The sequence below is a fragment of the Sander vitreus genome, chromosome 18 (assembly GCF_031162955.1).
Source record: "Sander vitreus isolate 19-12246 chromosome 18, sanVit1, whole genome shotgun sequence".
Classification (NCBI taxonomy): domain Eukaryota; kingdom Metazoa; phylum Chordata; class Actinopteri; order Perciformes; family Percidae; genus Sander; species Sander vitreus.
This window is the reverse complement of record NC_135872.1, coordinates 7,109,908-7,129,901: the sequence shown is the minus strand read 5'-3', so window position 1 is coordinate 7,129,901 and position 19,994 is coordinate 7,109,908. Positions and strand designations below refer to the sequence as shown.

General features: G+C 39.7%; 1 protein-coding gene across 1 annotated transcript; it reads left to right on the top strand.

The window, feature by feature from the left end:
- The first annotated feature begins 1,976 nt into the window (after positions 1-1,976).
- On the top strand, positions 1,977-18,821 carry rab10 (RAB10, member RAS oncogene family). The gene is made up of 6 exons (XM_078274407.1): positions 1,977-2,678; positions 7,658-7,718; positions 11,026-11,164; positions 14,593-14,682; positions 17,619-17,720; positions 18,564-18,821. Exons 1-6 carry the CDS (start codon positions 2,552-2,554, stop codon positions 18,648-18,650), a joined length of 606 nt encoding a protein of 201 aa, XP_078130533.1. The 5' UTR covers positions 1,977-2,551; the 3' UTR covers positions 18,651-18,821.
- Positions 18,822-19,994: the final 1,173 nt, after the last annotated feature.

Here is a 19,994-nt window from a genome sequence, read left to right as displayed (position 1 = left end):
TGACGGTCTGTTATAGGCTTATGTTGGATCATTATTATTGGTAGCCTATTAACATGTTAGTGGTAGGCTACTTTGATATTGGTGTTGGTCATGGTGAGGATAATTTCAACTTAGGCTACTTCATATAGACTTTTGGTAGTTTAATATGTAACAATGGATTATATTTGTTTTTATATTGTCTGTGAGTTTGGTATACTATACCACCTGTGCAAAATGAATTTTCCTTTGGAGACAATAAAGACTATCTATTTTTGAAACTGACCATAAGATTTGTAGCTTGAACGAGGGAATGCTAAGCATTCTTTGCTTGAAAAATGATTTAAACAATTAATCGATCGACATGTCGATTGATCAATACTTGTTTCAGCTCTATTAAAGAATAAAAATTGGTTTTGATTGTTAAGTAAAGCAACTTTTTTTCCAAGCTAAACAATAAAACGGTTGGGACATACTGCTGGTCGAGTGATCAACAGGCATGCACTGAACTGAACTGTTGCTCAGTTACCCAGTTACTGTATGTGTTATTCCCCCTCTCTCTCTATCGCTCTCTCCCTCATTTTCTGTCACCTTTCAACCGTCCACCATTGATTAAAGGCAAAAATGTCCAAATAAAAACCATAAGGTCATCTGGTTTAGTCAAACAGATTCATGTTAAGCCATGTTAACCCTATCACAGCCAGAACAGTGTAGATATCTGAGTGGTAACATTAGTTTCTGGCTGTTTGGGGGAGTGTGAGATGAACCCTGGGGCCCCATGCAGCAAAATACAGGCATGCATCCTGATTAGGGAGGATTTTTGGGTTAAGACATGATTTATTGGCATAACAAAGATTTCTTAACTGTTGAAGAGACAGAGAGCAGCACACTTAAAATGTGGGCTAAAATAACAATTAAGCTGTTCTTCATTAATGACACCTTAAAGTAGGCCTATAAAGAAAACCTGTGAGCTCACTTCTGCTCTGTATCACCTTTTTTTTTTAACCTCTGTTAACATCTGTTTTAGGCTTTAGGTTTCTTTAAATCATTCATTCTCTATATCTTTCTTCCTTATGGTGTGGCAAGTCCGTACTCGGCAGTAGAGAGAAGGGCATACTCAACATTCCTAAGGAGTGTCTGAGAGTCAAACTACTCTGACAGGCGGAAGAAGGAAAGAGTCTCACACACACACACACACACACACACACACACACACAGTCTGCCCACATTAATGTTGTGTACATGCAGAAACTCTCGGTGTTTAGACGTGTGTATTAAAAGACTTTAGAGGATAAATGTCCTCACAGTTCACATGGGCAGAGGATGTGGGAAACGCCCGGAACTAGCACAGAAAATACTTATATATGACATCACTTTGCCTGACTCACAGCTTAGGATAATCACCGCATAAAATGCCAGCTTGCCATGAAAACTGAAACACACCCCGGCTAAGAAAGATCCGTAAGAAACCGGCCGCCATATTGGCTCATTAGATACGTTTCATTCAGGGAAGTAATTGGAGCTTTGAGCCTAAATGTCCGAGTACTTACGCAGTAAACATTTGCCCTTTCTGTCAATCTAAGATACGCCCTTTTACCTTTCGATGTGTGCAAGAATAGCCAATCACATTAACGTGCTTAATAAAATGACAGCAGCGTCGACCAATTGGAGGTGTGGATTTTGACAGAAGGGCGGGAGAAAGGCGTGTCTGCTTTCTGCATTGAAATCAGATCTTTAAGTTAAGTAACAGTAGCAATACTACAGTGTAGAAACTCTGTCAGCTAAAGTCCATTTAAAATGTTACTTAAGTAAAAGCACAAAAGTATGAGTATCAAAATATGAGATACTTAAAATACCAAGTTTACTTCTTGATATTTGCAAGGATAGCCAATCACATTAGAGTGCTTAATAAAATGACAGCGTCGTCGACCAATCGGAGGTGTGTATTTTGACAGAAGGGGCGGGGAAAAGGCGTGTCTGTGGGCCTAGGGTGTCGCCGTGGTGGCTCCCATTCGAAGGCGACGGCGGTCGTCTATATTTCGGTTGTAATCTCTCCAGAAGAAAAGTGAAATAACTCAGAACAGACAGCAAATTGAACAGACTTTAATGTTGAGATTTCTTTCCAATTCTTCTCGGTCGAGCTTGTGACAGGGCTCTGGAATGACGGAGTGTGCCGAGAATTTGAATTAGCTCGCAGTCAGTTTGAAGAAAGAGTGAGTGTCGGGGTAGAGAGAGAGAGAGAGAGAGGAGCCATTTTGTCCCGACTGTGTGGGAGAAAAGAAAGAGTGGAAAAGAGGAATCACACGGGAGGAGATCCTATTTTTGCTTTGGGTTTTCATGCTGTAAGGGGGAAAACAGTCGGGCTTGGGAAATATAACTTCTCGGGCACGTTATTTAGGTGGTATTTAGCCAAACTAGCTTGCCGAGCTAATCAACAAATCCCAGATTGTTAACAGTTCACAGTCAAGAGAAGCGGGGAAGGTTGGCTAAGAAGCTGGCTTAAGACTTCACATAGGCGTGCTAGGCTATCCGGTTTTTTTTGTATCTTGTCTGGGTTAACACAAGCTGTTTTTCAATGGCGAAGAAGACGTACGACTTGCTGTTCAAGCTGCTTCTGATCGGAGACTCGGGCGTGGGGAAGACCTGTGTGCTGTTCCGCTTCTCTGACGACGCCTTCAACACAACCTTCATCTCCACCATAGGTAAGAAGACCCAGGTGGCCACAGATACTGGATGGCCTGTTGTTACAGATGTTTCAGATTTTTGTGGCACCGCCATCCGAGGTAGTTTGACAGCTGGGAGACTCGCCGGGACTTTCTCCTGCAGCTGGAAATGGTAGGCAGGACATATTTGGTTAGCCCGTGTGCTATCAGCATGCATTGACGTTAGCTTCTCTCCCCCTCGTTTCCTGTCACCTTTCAACCATCCACCATTTATTAAAGGCAAAAATGTCCAAATAAAAACCATACGGTCATCTGGTTTACAGTTAGTTGTCAAACAGGTCAATGTGACAGTCTTTCTCCTTAAATGTGCATATCGCAGCCACAACAGTGTAGAGATTTGAGTGGTAACGGTAGTTTCTGGCTGTTTTTGGGAGTGTGAGATAAACTCTGGGGCCCCATGATACAGAAATGCATTCTGATTAGGGAAGACTTTTGCGTTAAGACATGATCTAGTGGCATAGCAAATGTGTCTTAACTGTTGGAGAGACAGAGAGCAGGGATACAATTCAAAGATGGGCTAAAATAACAATTAAGCTGTTTCTTTAAGCTAATGACACCCTAAAGTACTTCCTAAAGGCAGGGCATATTTGGTTAGCCAGTATGCTATCAGCATGCACTGACGTTAGCTTCTCTCCGGGCCTGCACAGGTTAGCTGGAAAGCTACTTGTGTAGCTTTATGAGGTCTTAGCTATCCCCAGCCACCCGTGTTTCAAAAGACTTGGATAACAAAACATGATTCTTATTTCGGTTTAGCCTGTCATCAATGGTGTAGGTGCCAGGGGAATTGCTGTCATGGCACTTGACCCAGTGACTAGTGAGCTAACGAGGCTAGCACTGGGTAGCAGTACAGGGCCGTGTTGCTCTTACAAAAGCACAAAAAAACTGTCTCACCATATAATTGACAGGTGTTTACATCTCAATAGCAATGCATATATAAGTATATGGATGTGTCCCTGTCATGTCATTTAGCTTAAGCGGTAAGAACTATCTGGATCCTTGTTCAAAATGCTAGATGACACGAAAGTCAAGCCCCTCAAAAGCAGTGACAAGGTTTGTGGCAGCAAGTAAACCAAAGTAGCAGTAACTACCGTAATATAGAAATACTCTATTACAAGTCCTGTCTTCAAAAGTAAGTAAAAGTACACAAGTATTATCAGTGAAATTTACTTTTAAGTGTCAAAAGGAAAAGTACTTATTATTCAAGATGGCTTGGTTTCAGATTGTTGTAAAGTTATATATTTTGTTGCTGGTCTAGCATTACTGCTTAATTACTGTGTAAGCAACACTTTAAGAAAATCATATGATTTGTACTTAGAATCTGAATTTGTAATGTAACTAGTGACTAGCTGTCAAATAATTGTAGTGGAGTAAAACTACAATATTTCCCTCTGAAATATAGTGGAGTAGAAGTATAAAGTAGCAGAAACTACTGAAAAAATACTCAAGTACCTATAACTTACTTTCCATGACTGCTCCAAAGAGAACCGTAAACAATTCATCATGGTGGCATCATCAGCTTTTTTTTTTTCTTCTCTGTCCTCTACGCATGTGCCTTACATCATGCTCACATGAGTCAACTGTCAAGCTATGTCAAATCCCTGCACGGCCCAAGTGAAGGCTCCATTTATTCCTGTTGCTTAAGACCAGTGCTGAGTAATAATGTAACTTAAGACGTGTTTTGATGAACCAGATGAAGCTGACTGTTTGCAATGCACTGCCGTCATGTCCTTGATCTCTTGATTTAGCTTTAATTTCAAACCCAGCTTTTCCGCAATACAACTTTTTGTATTTGTGTTTACAACTTGACTGTATGCCTAAGAACACACAAGCATAATGGGAGACAGTGTTCCCAGTGGCATCCAGGCCAGATTAGATTTGTTGAGGTGCAGCAATCCACAATCATTCTGCTGCAAAGCTTGCTGTCACACTTATGTGTTTGTTTATGGTTTGGTTTTTCTGCCTTTGCTTTTTCTTGCAGTTGGCCTATAGTGTGTTGTATAACGGTCTCAAAATGTAGTCAGAGTGGAAGCCACCATGCCAGAGCTCTGGCAGTTTAGCCAGTTTAAGAGAAGGCTGCGTGATGATGGCCAGATGCAGACATACAGGTTCTTCAGCAAGGAGCAAAAGGTCAATAGGGACCTTTTGCTCCTTGCAGTGGTGTTTTCCCTTCCAAGTTTGGAAGGTATATCAATGCCTGTAACTAAGTGTTTGCAGCAACTGCAGGTTTTTTTCCTTACATTTAAGGAAAAACTCAACATAATCAACATACTCTGTCTACCCTTAAGCAAAACTTTAAAATGATCTCCAAAAGAACCTGTTTCACATCAAGGATAATATGATTGACCCTGCTGAAGCGATTGTGTGGGTATCCATAATATAAATATGCTCTGTGTCTTGTCTAATTTATCAGACAACCTCGGTAAACATAGGGCAAACTTTTAGGTTAGTGGACAAGTTATTTAAAGTATCAAGATGACCAGAAACGGGGATAATCATAGTACTTGAACTTGAACTGTCCGCAAGAGTCATTGCAGTTACTTGGTCTATGAAGTGCTCACTTGAGGTGTTCCCACCTCAGTTTGTCTTTAAAATATGGCAAAACCTCAGAGATACTGGCACGATACCGATATTAGGAATCACAAACCCAACATAATTTTACTCATGTCAGGATGTTCACTAAACAGTTTTCACAGGTTCCCCTCGAGAGCCGTCCCCTTAAAACTACAACAGTCATGAGCTTGTCTCAGCTTTTTCTTTTTTTTTTTTTCTTTTTGTCCTACATCTGTATTCAAAACAAAGCAGCATGCAACGTGATCAAAAGTTAAGGATATGGGGTAAATAATATCTTAGCACACATCATATAATCTAGACTTGTATTGGCCAGGGAGCTCTGATTTTTAACAATATACAGTAAATAGAGGAATACCAACACAAGCCTTCTGGTGTGCAATGATGTACCTTTTACTTTTGTTGCTATGTAATTAGTAGGTTCATCTTTTTGCCCGGTATTTTTGTTGGCTGAATAGTTGCAACAAACTACTTACGTAAATGCATCATAGCACTGTAATGCATAAAGTACAAAATGTACAGTCCAAAGTTTGCAAACACTCTACCTCTTCACTTAAAAGGCTCCACACATAAATCAGGTACAGCCCTTGATGTCAAAACTGGAAAGTCTTAACAAACGGAAACCGAACTTTGTGAAGGACCAGCAGAACCAGGACATGTGAAACAGGAGTGTGTTCTTCTTCTGACACAGTACTCATACCTTTGGAGACACAGATGCACAGCTGCTTCTCAAAATACCCCCACTGGAAACCCCCCTCACTCATCCTCATTTCCAATCTCTCTATCTCTCTCTGCCCATCCTCCTCGTATGTTTAATTTTATGCATATTAAGAGTGCTGAATTAACATGCTGTTGCGATCTAAAATCTCTTTCCACAACACATCATGAGTTTTGCATGGAAACTGGCGATGGCTACAGTGTAATTCATACTTGGGGAAGGAATGGTTCCTCTGGGGATTTAAAAAAGAGAGCCAACCATAAGCCATGTACTCTCTGTTCAAGACTTCCAATTCTGTTGAATTGTGCTCGTTTTTCCAGTGATTGGGGAAATGTGCGATTGCACAGTGCACATATTTTCTTGACAACTTTCCAGTGCACCTCATCAGGGAAAGGAACCGTTTTACTCCTCGCTAGGAGGACTTCACTATTGCGTCAATCCCTGCTGAGCTTGATTTTTGAGAACAAAACTTTTAGCAATAGTTGCCCTCTTTTACCCTTTGCATTATGCCCAGTATTGAATTGCTCCTGGTGGATGTTTTCAAGGTAGTAAGTTGTGTCTTATCTGCAGAAATCTTTCTCATCTCTTTGTCTCTCTTTGTTTCTATCCAACTCTATCTCTCTGTCCCTCCCTCCCTCTCTCCGGGGAGTGCATAATATTCAGTGAGTCACACATTGGCAGCCAGTTCCTTCATTATTCTATGGCCCTGCTCCACCTAGAGCACAGCTGTTTCATGGGACTTTTTAACCAACCACAATTTCTGACCAGAGCTGAACTGACAGCTCCCTATTTAACTGAAAAAAACTATTGTCCAAAAAGTGTCAGTCAAAGATGATACTCCTACTAAACCTTAGTAAATATTGTGAAAACAATAACACATTAATATCGCTTGTCTACATTTCATTTTTGCGCCTTGGGAGTTAGTTAGCTGCAGCTAGAAGCTGGTAGTGACTATCTGCATTTTCCAGTGTTGGAAATAATGATTGTTTTCATTATCGAGTAATGGATCAGTTTTTTTGTCAACAATTGTTCTTGATAATTGAGCGATTTACTCACTTTTCAAGCAAAAGATACCAAACATTCCGTGGTTTCAGCTTGTTGAATGAGAGAGGGTTTGCTGCTTTTCTTGATGGAAAACTTAGCGGAGCGTCCTTGTATCAAACGTAATTAAACTCAATCCGAAGCCCAACCAAAATGGAAACTGAAACGAGTCTAAATAAATAAGTCGGTTTCCACATTCGAAAACATGCACACATAGGAAAAACTGGTCAACTCTCCCACCACAGCTTGTCTTCTCATTGCAACATCTGCCCAAATGCTCGGACCAAAAATAAAAGTCCCTTCAAATATGCACAATATCATGTTTCTAACCAGCTGCATTTAAGCACAGGTTTTACAGTAACAAGGTTTATAGCAGAGTATGTAAACATGTTCTCAGTTTCCCTGTCTTAACCTGATTTTGTGTGGGTACCCATTGTTAGCCAGCTGCTGATCCCACAGCTGTGTGCTGATGGGCTCAAGGTCTGGGCATTGGCACTGCAGAATCCGGAAGAGATAATGTTATTGTCTCTCTGATGGAAACACTCTGTCTTCCATTGTCAGTGCTTCATTTGGTAGTTACTTGTATTTTTGGGGGATGTGTATGCTGATTTATGTTTTCTTTTGTTTACAGGAATAGACTTCAAGATCAAAACTGTTGAATTACAAGGAAAGAAGATCAAACTACAGATCTGGTGAGTCAATGGACTGTTTTGAGGTTTAAGTTTGTATACCCAACTTAAGGTTGTGTGTTTTGGAGGAGAACATGGCTGAAAAATCCAGACATTGTGACAATTATCTTTTAAATTTCAGCCTCTTCTGTTTGTGCCTTGTTATATCATAGTGAAACATCTGTCTGACCTACCCTCCCTCAAGCCCATAAATATGCAAGAACAGGAAATGGTCTGCTGCAGGGTTATCATTGTAGACTACATAGGGTTGCAAAGGGGTGAACATTTTCCGGTAAATTTCCGGAAACTTTCCATGGAAAGTTTACCTGGGGTATTACTATGGTTAGTGGGCTATACAATTAACACACATAGGTTAATACTAGCAATGGGTTATGTATTACTATCTCAAAAAACAACAGAAAAACTCCCGTATTTTAAAAACTCAATGTTGGCAAGTATGTAGTAGCCTATGCTGATTACTGTGTGCGTCATTGACGAATATAGGGAGGACATTCAACTGAAGTTGCATTAAATCAGGTTGTTTTAACCAAGATTATACTGCAAGATGTTTTTTTGTTTTTTCCAACTACATTTAAGTTCCCTGTTATAGACTAACAGTATTATAACAGGCAATATTAAAAATATCCAGTTTATTCCCATTAATTTGTGTTTATTCCCATTAATTCCCATGGAAAGTTTCCAACTTTTAAAATTCCCGGAATTTTGCAACCCTAAGTCTACAACAGATGATTTTCCTCAACTGACATTACTTGATTCATTATTTGGTGTAGCTGGATATGATGTCCTTCTTTTGTCCAGACAGCAGTTCAAAGATATTAAATAATTTGAAGTTTAAATTAATCAATGAGCAAAATTGTTGTAGATCAATTTTTATGTTGTTTGAGAGCCAATTGTATATGTGCTTATTATCAGCTTATTCTTAGTGAAAGAATGAAGAAGGAACAAAGATAAAGTCTCTTTAGAGCATAGTCTGGAGCACATCACCCGCTAGCAAATTATCTTCATTTAATAACTTTTTCCAGTCTTCATCAAGACTGTGAGATGCAGTTTAAAATCCCAAGAGTTAAGGTTGTTTTGTCAAATTACAGAGTCAGTAATGAACTTCCACACTCAATCAGAGTGGTTAGTTTTACACTTTATTCAAGCTGCAGTGTGTGGGTCGATACACTGAAATGCTGACTGAAATGTTCATACATTTATAGTGTTAAATAGATCCAAACGTCTTCTAAAACAATACAACACACAATTGTTAGTCAAATGTTACTAGTTCAGTACACAAAACGTGTCTGGCATTTTTACGATAAGGGGAACACCTCCGCAGACAGAAGCCTATTCGTTCAAGACAAAGTAATTCATCGTTTAGCAAAAATGTCGCCCAAAATCAACTGTTTCTCAAATGTGAATACTTGCTTATTTTTTTTTTTTTCTATGATAGTAAACCAAATATGTCTAGATTTTGGACAAAACAATTCAACCCCCTGTGGCTGATGATGTTACCCTCCAGATGGTTTGTTACACAGAACCATCTGAGAAGCTGTCATTGGAAACTGTTTGGGAAAGGGCAGGCACTTCCAAAAAAAAAACCTGGCCGGTGATTGGAGGAACCATCGGTCTATCACATCCGCCATTTGTTGTTTTGATCAAACAGTCGCAGCGGTCGTTTACTGCCCACTCATCCTGTGGTTTGATAGTAGATAACAATAAGCACCAGCATATTAAGGATCTGTAATTTGCAAGTTTGTAAAGTTATATAGACCTCAACAGTCCCGCCCACAGCCGACTCCGGAAGTAAAAATCCCATTGATTTTCTCCATGAGGATTTAGAATATCAGTCATAATGTCTAAACCATCCGAGGCAGACTGACCCCCGAGCTACGTGGTTGTGAAACGAAGGTTTCTGCTTCTGTAGAAGCTAGAAGTCCGTATGAAATCAACCTTGTTTTAAGAAAAACTACACTACCCACAATCCTAAGCGTAACAGCAACGTCTCTGATTGGTCCAAGTCGCTGTTACCATAGAAATGTTTACCCGCGAACGGCTAGAACGAGCTTCTACCATTGAAGTCTATGATAGTATATTTCTGTAGACGGTCTTGTACCTTTTGCCTTTTTTGCCGTTTTTAAAATGTTTTTTTGCGCCGAATCAGTTATGCTCACTATTCATCTTGTAGCTGGTTGGCTCGGTTCCAGACTTAAAACCTTTTATTTATTTATTTATTTATATATATATATATATAAGCAATTTTCGAAACGTCAATGAAACAATTGAATGGGGGAAAAACACTTCCAGAGACAGAGCCGAAAAAAAGTGGGCGGTCACTGTTGAGCACTATTAAAGGCTCTTCTTCTGTAGCCCCCGTGACTTGTGCATATATACAATTCTTAAGGGATGTGTATAACCAAATCTAGATAATAAAATAATATGCCAGCTCATGTGAAACACATAAGCTGACGTGATTATGATGGGACCCGAGCCTTGATCACATTTGGCCTGATAGTGTCCATTAATCCTCGTCTGTGGCTGTAGGTATTTCAGTCTCTTGTCTACATCACGTTTTCTCCTCTTCATGTCCAAGCACAGCTATTATTTTGAACTTGATAGTGAAACAAGTAGTTTAAGTGTAGGTTTGATTTGCTCATGTGAGCTTGGTGCTCCTGGGCTTCCTCTCCTTTTCTGTATCAGCAGTGAAGGAATGGATGTTGGCAGGGTTTCCCCAGATATGAAAATGTCATAGTTGAGGTGCATGCTAGAAGTGTGCGGAACATGGTTAGCCTGCAGTGGATTTTAATGTTGCGTTTAACAGGCTCAACTTGACTTGTGAGGCTTACCAGGCTTCTCAAGTGTAATCATACTTGTTTAGTCAGAATTGTGCTAATGAGGCAAATACTTTAATGTACTTTTATCAGCCTCTTTTGATGAACAAAGGAATTGCAATACTTTGACTTATAATTCACGGTAACAGGCACAAAAATGAAGTCAAATGTTCACAATTGAGAAGAAGCAGTCAGTTACAGTAGAGAGCAGACATTTAAAACCGATGTATCTGTAAGCTAAATAATATTATATAATACTATTAGTTGCTTCTCTGGCTCAGAGAAAACGTTTTTGGACATTTGTTGGTGATATGTGTTGTGATTTGCATTCATGGAAAGCGAGAAATCTGCAGATATTTTATACTTATCCAATTTGTGCTGTGATGCAGTTAAAATCTGACTTACAGAACCATTTGTTGTTTGGGATAATGGTTGGAATGAATACAAGAAAACACTGAATACAAACAAATAAAATCTGTGTGTGTGTGTGTGTGTAGGGACACAGCGGGCCAGGAGCGGTTCCACACCATCACCACCTCCTACTACAGAGGAGCCATGGGCATCATGCTGGTCTACGACATCACCAATGCCAAGAGCTTCGAAAACATCAGCAAATGGCTGCGTAACATTGACGAGGTAAAACTCTCTCTCTCGCTCTCTCTCTCTCTCTCTCTCTCTCTCTCTCTCTCTCTCTCTCTCTCTCTCTCTCTCTCTCTCTCTTTCTACACAGAGTCCATATCCTCATGTGAATTTATGTTGCTGCCTAAAATCTTATCAGATATGTTAACAGGATATTTTGTGTTGGCACTCCTTTTTCATTTATTGTTTTATCTTTGGCTTAATGACAAAGTGACATAAGTACTTGAAGCCAACATTGCCAACTAGCTGGCCGATCTGTGAGCTGTGTAGCAGGAGTGTGACTAAATTGACCCTTCGCTAAGCCCCGCCCTCCTTAGTTACTGTTGCTACGCCTGACAAGCTTTCGTGCCTGGCACGTCTAAAACAGTATGCATTTACCGGTGTCGGACATTCCCAAGGAGATAATTAGTAACTTTTGGAGAACGGGTGAAATATCTGAGAGAGCAAGACAAAAGAGACTGCAGTATGCAATCGAGGGATATATCCACAACATAATATGAGAACTGATTAGAGAATAATTTCATCAAAATTGAAGCTAAAGCCTATAGGTCATGTCATAATGTGAGCCGCCTCATACGCTGACCATTCAAATGGGAAACGCACAAATTGAGGAATAGCTATGTTCATGCACAGCAGGGTAAGTGGAATTTGAAAATAATCTAATAATTATAAATCAAACAGCTTATCCATAAAATAAATGGAATAAACACAAGACATTAGCCTGACCACTTTGCAATGATAACATTCTCCCGCTTATATTTTTAGTGATTAACAAAATGCTGAAACATATTTTAAAGTACGTCAGTGAGCCTCCGTCTTGCCTTTTAATCATCTTATTTTACGTTCAAATATATACATTATGAACAAAGAACAGTCATTATTTCCGTGCTGTGCTGAGTTAGCTAGCTAGCTAACATTAGCGTGTTCTTGCCTTGGAGCAAACGTAGGTTTTTTTGTTAATCCTGTCGACATTTAGCTAGTTGTGAATGGGGCCTCCCACACTGCTTGATCCACGGCCGGCATTTCTCCCCTTGGGTTTTAGGTTTCGGGAAGGTAAAACATTCCACCACCCCGTCCAAACTTTTAGGATACCGGGTATCAGATTTGCACAATCCCTACGCACAACGCTTCAGCAGGTTTCCCTCGCTCGAAAGCTTGACAGACCTCCCGCGCCTAGTTATGGTCGCTAAGCCACGATTGGCCTGTGGCGGTTTTTGGGCGTGGCTTAGCGAAAGGTCAATTACATCCGCTGAGCCAGATGTCTGTTTCCATCTGGCTCATTGAGGGAAAACCAGAGCACTGTTGTACCTTGTGAATATCTGTGGAACCAGAAATTCACAGATCCACAGTTCAACTCCAGACAATGACTACGTTCACATGCACATAATATTCCAGTTTTTGCCCTTATTCAGAAAAAGATGAAATTCCGACTAAGCTGTTTACGTGGCAAATGAAAGTGAATATTCAACTAATATTCCCCTTTACATGTAGCCGTGCAAAATAAGATTTTTTTCGAAGTTTACCAGCGGTGGCTGACTTGTTGGACCGTGCGAACATAGCCTCTCTTTTATTCCTTCACCCAGGTTCTTGAAAAGGTCGTCGTAGCGATGCCACCGCGTATACATATACATACATATGCAATGACAATAAACTATCTATCGCCTATTAGGTCAGTGTTAGAGGTTACACAACGCTTGAGTACTGTATGAGATCCTTAAATGTATGTGTGTGTTAGGGGTTGCTCAGAGAGGATTTAACAGGATCTGTGAGGTACAGTGTTTGGATCTTTATTTTGTCATAATGGATAGAAGTCCATAAGGCCAAGGAAGTTTTCCTCTGTTTTAGCCTCCATCTCTTCATTGTTTTTCTATGTTGGTGCATCTTTGCTTTGTATTGTGTTTTTCCACTACGTCCTAACTGTTGATCTCAGTAGTGATTCTTCTTATTATGTGATTAACCTTTTGGGATCAATGCCAGATCCAACACATCAGATGAATTACTGTGACTGTTTTTATTCAATAGCTCACATTATCCATCTTTGTTATTCCTGGGTGCAACAATAGACTATAACATTGCGACACATGATCAGTATGACGGTGTCACGCTCCTGTGGGTGAGACTGGCAGGCACTGGGCTTGTGTAGAACGCTTTCTTTTAAATTGTCTCACCCTCGCTGTTGAGAGCTTTGAGTCCGGTCAAGGAAAGGAAACACAATGCATTTCCTGCAAACTAAGAACTCGACCTTGCTCGTGTTGCACTTCTGTGTGTGTGAAAGCTTGTTGTTGACTCCAGAGAGCGCTAAAATGATGTGGAGATGTCTGCTACTTGGAGAGTATTGTGAGTAGTGGATTCCAACCTTCTTATTTTTGGCTAGTAAACCCTCAGAACAAAGGGATATCTATTTGCGACCTATCGTGCACGATTGCATGTCTATGAGTTGTGACCCCTTCAACCAACGAGTGATTTTAGTTTTATTGTTTATTTTACAGCTGCAACGATTAGTCGATCGGCAGAAATTTTATCTGCAACTATTTTGATAATCAAATCATCGTTTTAGTCATTTATTTCCCCCCCCCCCAGCTTCTCAAATGTGAGGATTTGATGCTGCTCTTCTGTCATACATGATGGTAAACGGAGCATCTTTAGGTTTTAGACTGTTGGTTTGACACAACATTTGAAGACTTCACTTTGAACTGTGGGAAATGTTAACATTTTTCACTACTTTCTGATATCTTATAGACAAAATAATTAACCAATTATTGAGAAAATAATCTGAAGGTCAATCGATCCAGCCCTAATTTATTTTTAATCACTTTTTACAGGAGGTAAAATGATCGGCGCTGAAACAATTAGAAAATTAATCAGTTGGCCGATTGACAGAAATTACTCTGCAATAACTTTGCAATCTTATTGCTTAGATCATTTTTTAAATTAAACAACAAAAAAAGCATTTCTCACTCTTGTCTGAATTTTATAGACCACAAGATTCATCAACATAGTAATAGTTAAGTAAACAGATAATAAAACTATTTGTCAGTTGCATCCCTAATCCCATGAAATGCTTTATGTTGTTTTCCTATCTTTTAATCATCTTGCGACCCTTTTGCTATATCTTAAGACCTGTTGAGGACTTGTCTTGATGACGAAGTGGGAAGTAGAGTTGTCGTACCAGAGTTGCCAACCAGTTTGGCATTTGTCATATAGGCAGCTGCATAATCTCTGCCCGGTGGCTATTAGAAGCTTTAAAATGTTAATAGCTAACCTGTTTATTACCTGTGTTTGTGTGTTTCAATTGGTCAGTTAGCTTGTGGGATCATGTCCCAGTGTAGAGAGGGTGAAATCAGAGATGAAGCAATGTTTAATGTTGCTGATATGGAAAAAAAAGGTAATCTGATAATCTACTCTTTCTTCTTTATCTTTTTCAGCATGCAAATGAAGACGTTGAGAGGATGCTGCTAGGCAACAAGTGTGACATGGAGGACAAGAGGGTCGTACCAAAAGCCAAGGGGGAGCAGGTAGGATGGTGCAGTCATTCATCATCAGTGTGCTGCATTTTGATTGGCTGAATTGTTACTGCTACTTTCCAGATACAGTGGTGTTCATACGTTTATGAACCCATGCTAAGTGCTAAGTTGACTAAAAAGAGGAATACAAAAAAATCATCTTTTGGAAATTGATCTTAATGCCTTTTTAATTAAGAAAATTAGGAAAAATCCAACCTTTAAGGACACCAATTTTCTTTGTGAATGAATAATGTATCGTAAATAAATAAATGTTCTTCCTTACAATACAGGGGGCATGGTTGTATTTCAGTTAGCCTAATAGCTGGTTTGATTTGCATTGAGAGATGATTTTATGGAAAGTACCCCATGCCAATCTCTAGGTATGGTGAAGGGTATGTGATGATGTGGGGGGGCTATTTTAATTCCAAAGGCCAAGGGAACTTTGTCAGGATCATAGTATCCTGGATCCATGAAATAACTGGCCTTTAAAAATAAACATCTGCCTGCCTCTATGGGAATTTAACATAGGGGTGTACTTACTTATGCCCCCTGTATTTTAAGGAAGGACATTTATTTATTTAAGGCATTAAGATCAATTTTTTTTCTTCCTCTTTTTAGTCAACTTTAGCATGGGTTCATAAACTTATGATCACCACTGTACATGTTCGGTTCATAGACCTGTCCATTTAGTCCCCTCCCGTTAATTACACATCAGTCCCATCTTTTCACTTAGAAAACACAATATGAAGTCGCAGGAAAGCAGCAGGATAGCTAAAAGAGAATACCATAATGTTTATTAAATACATAATGTAGGGAGAATGTGTTTTAAAATAAGGCAATGAAACTGGTGAAAATAGTTTGAAAGCTTTTTGAAGTCGCTTGTGAAATGTCAGTTTACACCCTACCCTGTAACAGTGCCTCCTTATAGAATGTACAGTACGCTGCAGTTTGTCTTTGCATGCCGTAAAGGCTTACATCTACTGTAACAACTCAGCTGGTGACCACAACTACTCAAACAACATTTTCTTCAGACAAAAGCCATCTAAAATAAATAAAGGATACATTTGATTTAGTAGGCCTATTGGAAAAACGAGTTATGGTACCACCCCACAATGCAGGTACACAGTTGTTTCTCTCTAGAAAGCAGCTGGTGCAGTGTAAAGGTCAGAGAATAACTGAACTTTGGAGACGAGCTCAGAGGATCAGGGCTGAGAAATGTGAGCCTCTTTACTGTCCTAACAAGTACAGTTGAGGTTTCCTCAATCCTGTTATCTTACTATAAATGTCTGTTTACGTAATGAATATGAGACTCTAATTATATTTGAGCCTCCAGACACATTCCAGACCTGCGTTGCAAGACCTAATGGGTCAAGTTGTCAAAAGTTGTAAGGGTTTAAACTGGTTTAAATACATGCTTAGACAAAATACTGCATTATAATGAGTATGCAAAATTGATAATATTTGGTTTGACACTGAAATATTGTTGCAGCTAGTGCTGGATGTTTATAGCTGAAATGAATTGGATGGCTTTATTTTTAGGGCACAATCTTTACAGCTTAAGGAATTACTCAAACTGAATGTGGGCTTTGTGTGTATTTGAAAAATAAAAAAGCTGTGTATTTTGTGTTGAGTGGGCTCGCTTGTGTAGTAACAGTTGTAGAAGAAAAATGAAGAAACTTCACCACTTGCAGTGCTGCTTACACAGCATAGTGACTTCACAAAACTACAACATGTCCATATCACTCATAAGGACCTCAGGAAGAATAGCACCTGCAATGCAGGAGCTAATGAGGATCCTAAATAAACAAACAAACAAACTAACATGGGAGATATTTCCATTTTTATAAACAATTTTTTCGCCCGCTTCAAACAATGTCCGAGTAAAGACGGACATCTACGCTAATGCAAATACCAAGGCTGCTATTTGTGATGCTGCGTTTGGGTTGTAACTCAGTCAGTTGGAGCCTCTGCACACCTCTGGTACTTATGTTATGTAGGAGATGACATTGAAATATGGTGACAAAATTTCTTGACACACATGTACCTTATTTCGACACTAAACAAAGCCTGGAGGTATTCAAAAAAACTAGTAAGCAGGACTTTTCATTAAAATCTAAATCATGAAGATTTCAGTCATACAAAATATAAATGGAGTCACCTAGCAGTACAATGTCTAAGGTATGAGTTTACCTTAAAATGCAACATATCTGAAACAAAATGGGATCTACATATCCAGGTTTCAGCACCAGGATTCAAATGATCTGGAATTGCAGTGATCACCTGCTTCTTTTCTTGCAGTCTGTTAAAACATGTGCCTAAATCCTTGTATTTAATGTATTTGTGCAGCCAAATGCACAGCTTTTCTTCAGTATTTAAGCAGCTGTATTTTTCCCCTCGTGTGAATGCACTGATAGCAGATGGGGAATGTTTGCATATTTTAGTGACCGCGGTGACTGCTGCATTCGGACATCACTTACTGTCCTCTATTAGTATATAAGAGTTTGGTCACTTGATGAAATGTCCAGTACAGTGCCGCCCAGTCTCAAGCCTGACCTGAGATCTAATCAACCAGAACAAGTGAAAACATCTGTGTGGTGCCTTTTTAGAGCTTTGGCTCGTTGTACTATAGCAAACTAGCAGGGACTGGTCAGTCTGCAGATTTAGCAACATCAGATGCAGATCTGCTTACTCATACAAGGTGTGTGTGTGTGTGTGTGTGTGTGTGTGTGTGTGTGTGTGTGTGTGTGTGTGTGTGTGTGTGTGTGTGTGTGTGTGTGTCGTGTGTGTGTGTGTGTGTGTGTGTGTGTGTGTGTGTGTGTGTGTGTGTGTGTGTGTGTGTGTCAGCAGTGATATCTGATCTCTGTTCTGCGCACTTTATTTCGGGACTGAACTTTCTTAAACTGATGCCACACTCACCGTTCTAACTCGCCCTGCTTTCTTCTCCACAGATTGCGAGGGAGCACGGCATTAGGTTTTTTGAGACAAGTGCTAAGGCCAACATCAACATCGAGAAGGCTTTCCTCACGTTAGCAGAAGACATCCTCAGAAAGGTGTGTGTGCATGTCAAGAAACATGAATGCTGTACTTGACTTGTTGATATTTGCTGGCACTCCGGTATAAATTAAATATTTGTTTATTCATAGTATTCATATTACTTTCTAAGTAGCCATTTTATAGCTTTGCTCCATGTTGGCTAACTTAGACTTCAGTCAGATGCAAATTGTGATGCTAACTGTCAGTGTATGTAATCTAACTGTGATGACCACATTCTGCCCACTTTAAATGGCTAAACGAACACTGCTGGATTTATTACCTTAAACGTCTACAACATAAGTTGTCTATCAAATTAAGAGTTATATCCTTGTCCTTTGAATATTTCCTATTCCTATTTGTCATATTTCCAAACCATCAAAGAAGCAAAAAGTGTGTGTCCTGGTCATAGTTTAGTTTATTGTCGGATCCCCATTAGCTGTGCCCTTAAGCTTCCTGGGGTCCACAGTGTCGGTCGCACTGGACACAGTAGATGAAGTCGTACCAGCGTTTGGTTCAACTGTATTCAGCAAAGTGGAACTCCTCTCAGTCTTCGACTGACGAAATGAGGTCGGACTGATGGTTTGAATCACTTGTCACTCATTCTCTACACTCAGTAGTTTACTCTATAGCGAGCAGTGAAGTGGGATTCATTGCTGTCATTTTGCATCATCACTGGCGGTTTTAAGTTACAATTTTTTAGGAAGATTGAAATAGACAAAACGGCTAATGTCAAGGACAACAAAGCTGAACAAAGATAGGTAAATATTTATGTTTACCTATCATGTACATGCACGTAGGTGGGGGAAAATGGAAGAAAGTATTTTACAGGATGTATTTTTGTGTGCGTTTTTGTTTGACAGACGCCTGTAAAAGAGCCCAACAGTGAAAACGTCGACATCAGCAGCGGAGGTGGAGTCACAGGCTGGAAGAGCAAGTGCTGCAGTTGAACAACTCCTCAGTCTCACTTACACAAACACATGCATACACACAAACGCACACGCACACGCACGCACGCACACACACACACACGCACACACACACACACACACACACACACACACTCTCTCTCTCACACTCTCTCTCTCACACTCTCTCTCTCTCTCTCTCTCTCTCTCTCTCTCTCTCTCTCTCTCACACACACATTTAACTCTAACTCTCTAACCTGTCTCATGAGTTTTCTTGCACACTGACACTCTGTCTCTTTATCAGAATAAAACAATAAACCACTTCACTCATCTAATCTCCCTCCTCTCCCACCCTCCACCATATTCTTCGGCTCGCCGATGATGATGATTTTTATTTCTGATAAAAAGAGAAATCCAGTCGCGTTTCTTGTCATTTATTTTAAAAGTTGTAAAAAAGAAAAAAAGTGTGAAAAGACAAGCTCATATTTTCACATTTCTTTTGCCTGAGCTCACCTGGTTGGACACCCTCACCCACCCTTTACCCCACCCTCACCCACAGCACTCACCTGCAGTCAGAGGAAATAAAAAAGAAAAGAAAATTAAACATAAAAAAGACAAATGTAGGATTAACATTTTGTACACTTAGTGGATTTCTGTTGTCTAACCGTATTTGGTCATTTACAATTTGTTACCAAGTGACAGAGGTGTGGCTAGCTCCTTTTGTATGTGGGGGTTTATTGTGTCCTGTGCCTTATATGGAAGACAGGGGCGGGACTGTGTGGTGGGCGGAGCCACATCCACCCAATGAAATTACAGATTAATATTCTGTAGGTTCAGGCTCCCGCGAGGACGCTGAACTAAAGCAGAAGCGTTTGAATTTCTCCTCCAGCCAAGAGAATAGCATTATACAGTATGTCCTGTTTATTGATGTTTTATTTTTATTTGTATGATTTATTTTACTTTTTTCCCTTATTTGGGTTGATTTTTTTTTTTTTTTATTTTATTTTTTTCCTGCATGCAGATTTCTTTGGGTTGGAAGCGTTTCTGTAACCATGTGTAACGTTTGCCATTGGGTAACGGGGCGGGAGGTACAGAAGTTCTCTTTGGAAATTCAAACAGTTTTGCAGATCCATTAAAAATAAGCTTGTTTAAGTTAACTTGTTTGTCATTAATGATGTGTGTAGTTTGATGTGTCCATTATGTCAGATCTAAAAAGAACTGTCTGTGTTTCCATTCTGTAGATTTTTAAACATGCAAGTTTGGGAAGTTTGTGTCCTGAAGAGGAAACCACATGGTCAAGAAAAGGCTGATTATGATTCTGAGTTGATTTTCAAAAGTTGAAAGTCAGAAACTATCTTTCTTGTACTATTGTATTTCAGAGCACAG

Coding starts and splice junctions, on each gene's coding strand:
- rab10 (XM_078274407.1), top strand. CDS start 2,552: ATGGCGAAGAAGACGTACGACTTGCTGTTCAAGCTGCTTCTGATCGGA. Junction 7,719..11,025: donor AAGATCAAACTACAGATCTG/GTGAGTCAATGG, acceptor GTGTGTGTGTAG/GGACACAGCGGGCCAGGAGC. Junction 11,165..14,592: donor GGCTGCGTAACATTGACGAG/GTAAAACTCTCT, acceptor TATCTTTTTCAG/CATGCAAATGAAGACGTTGA.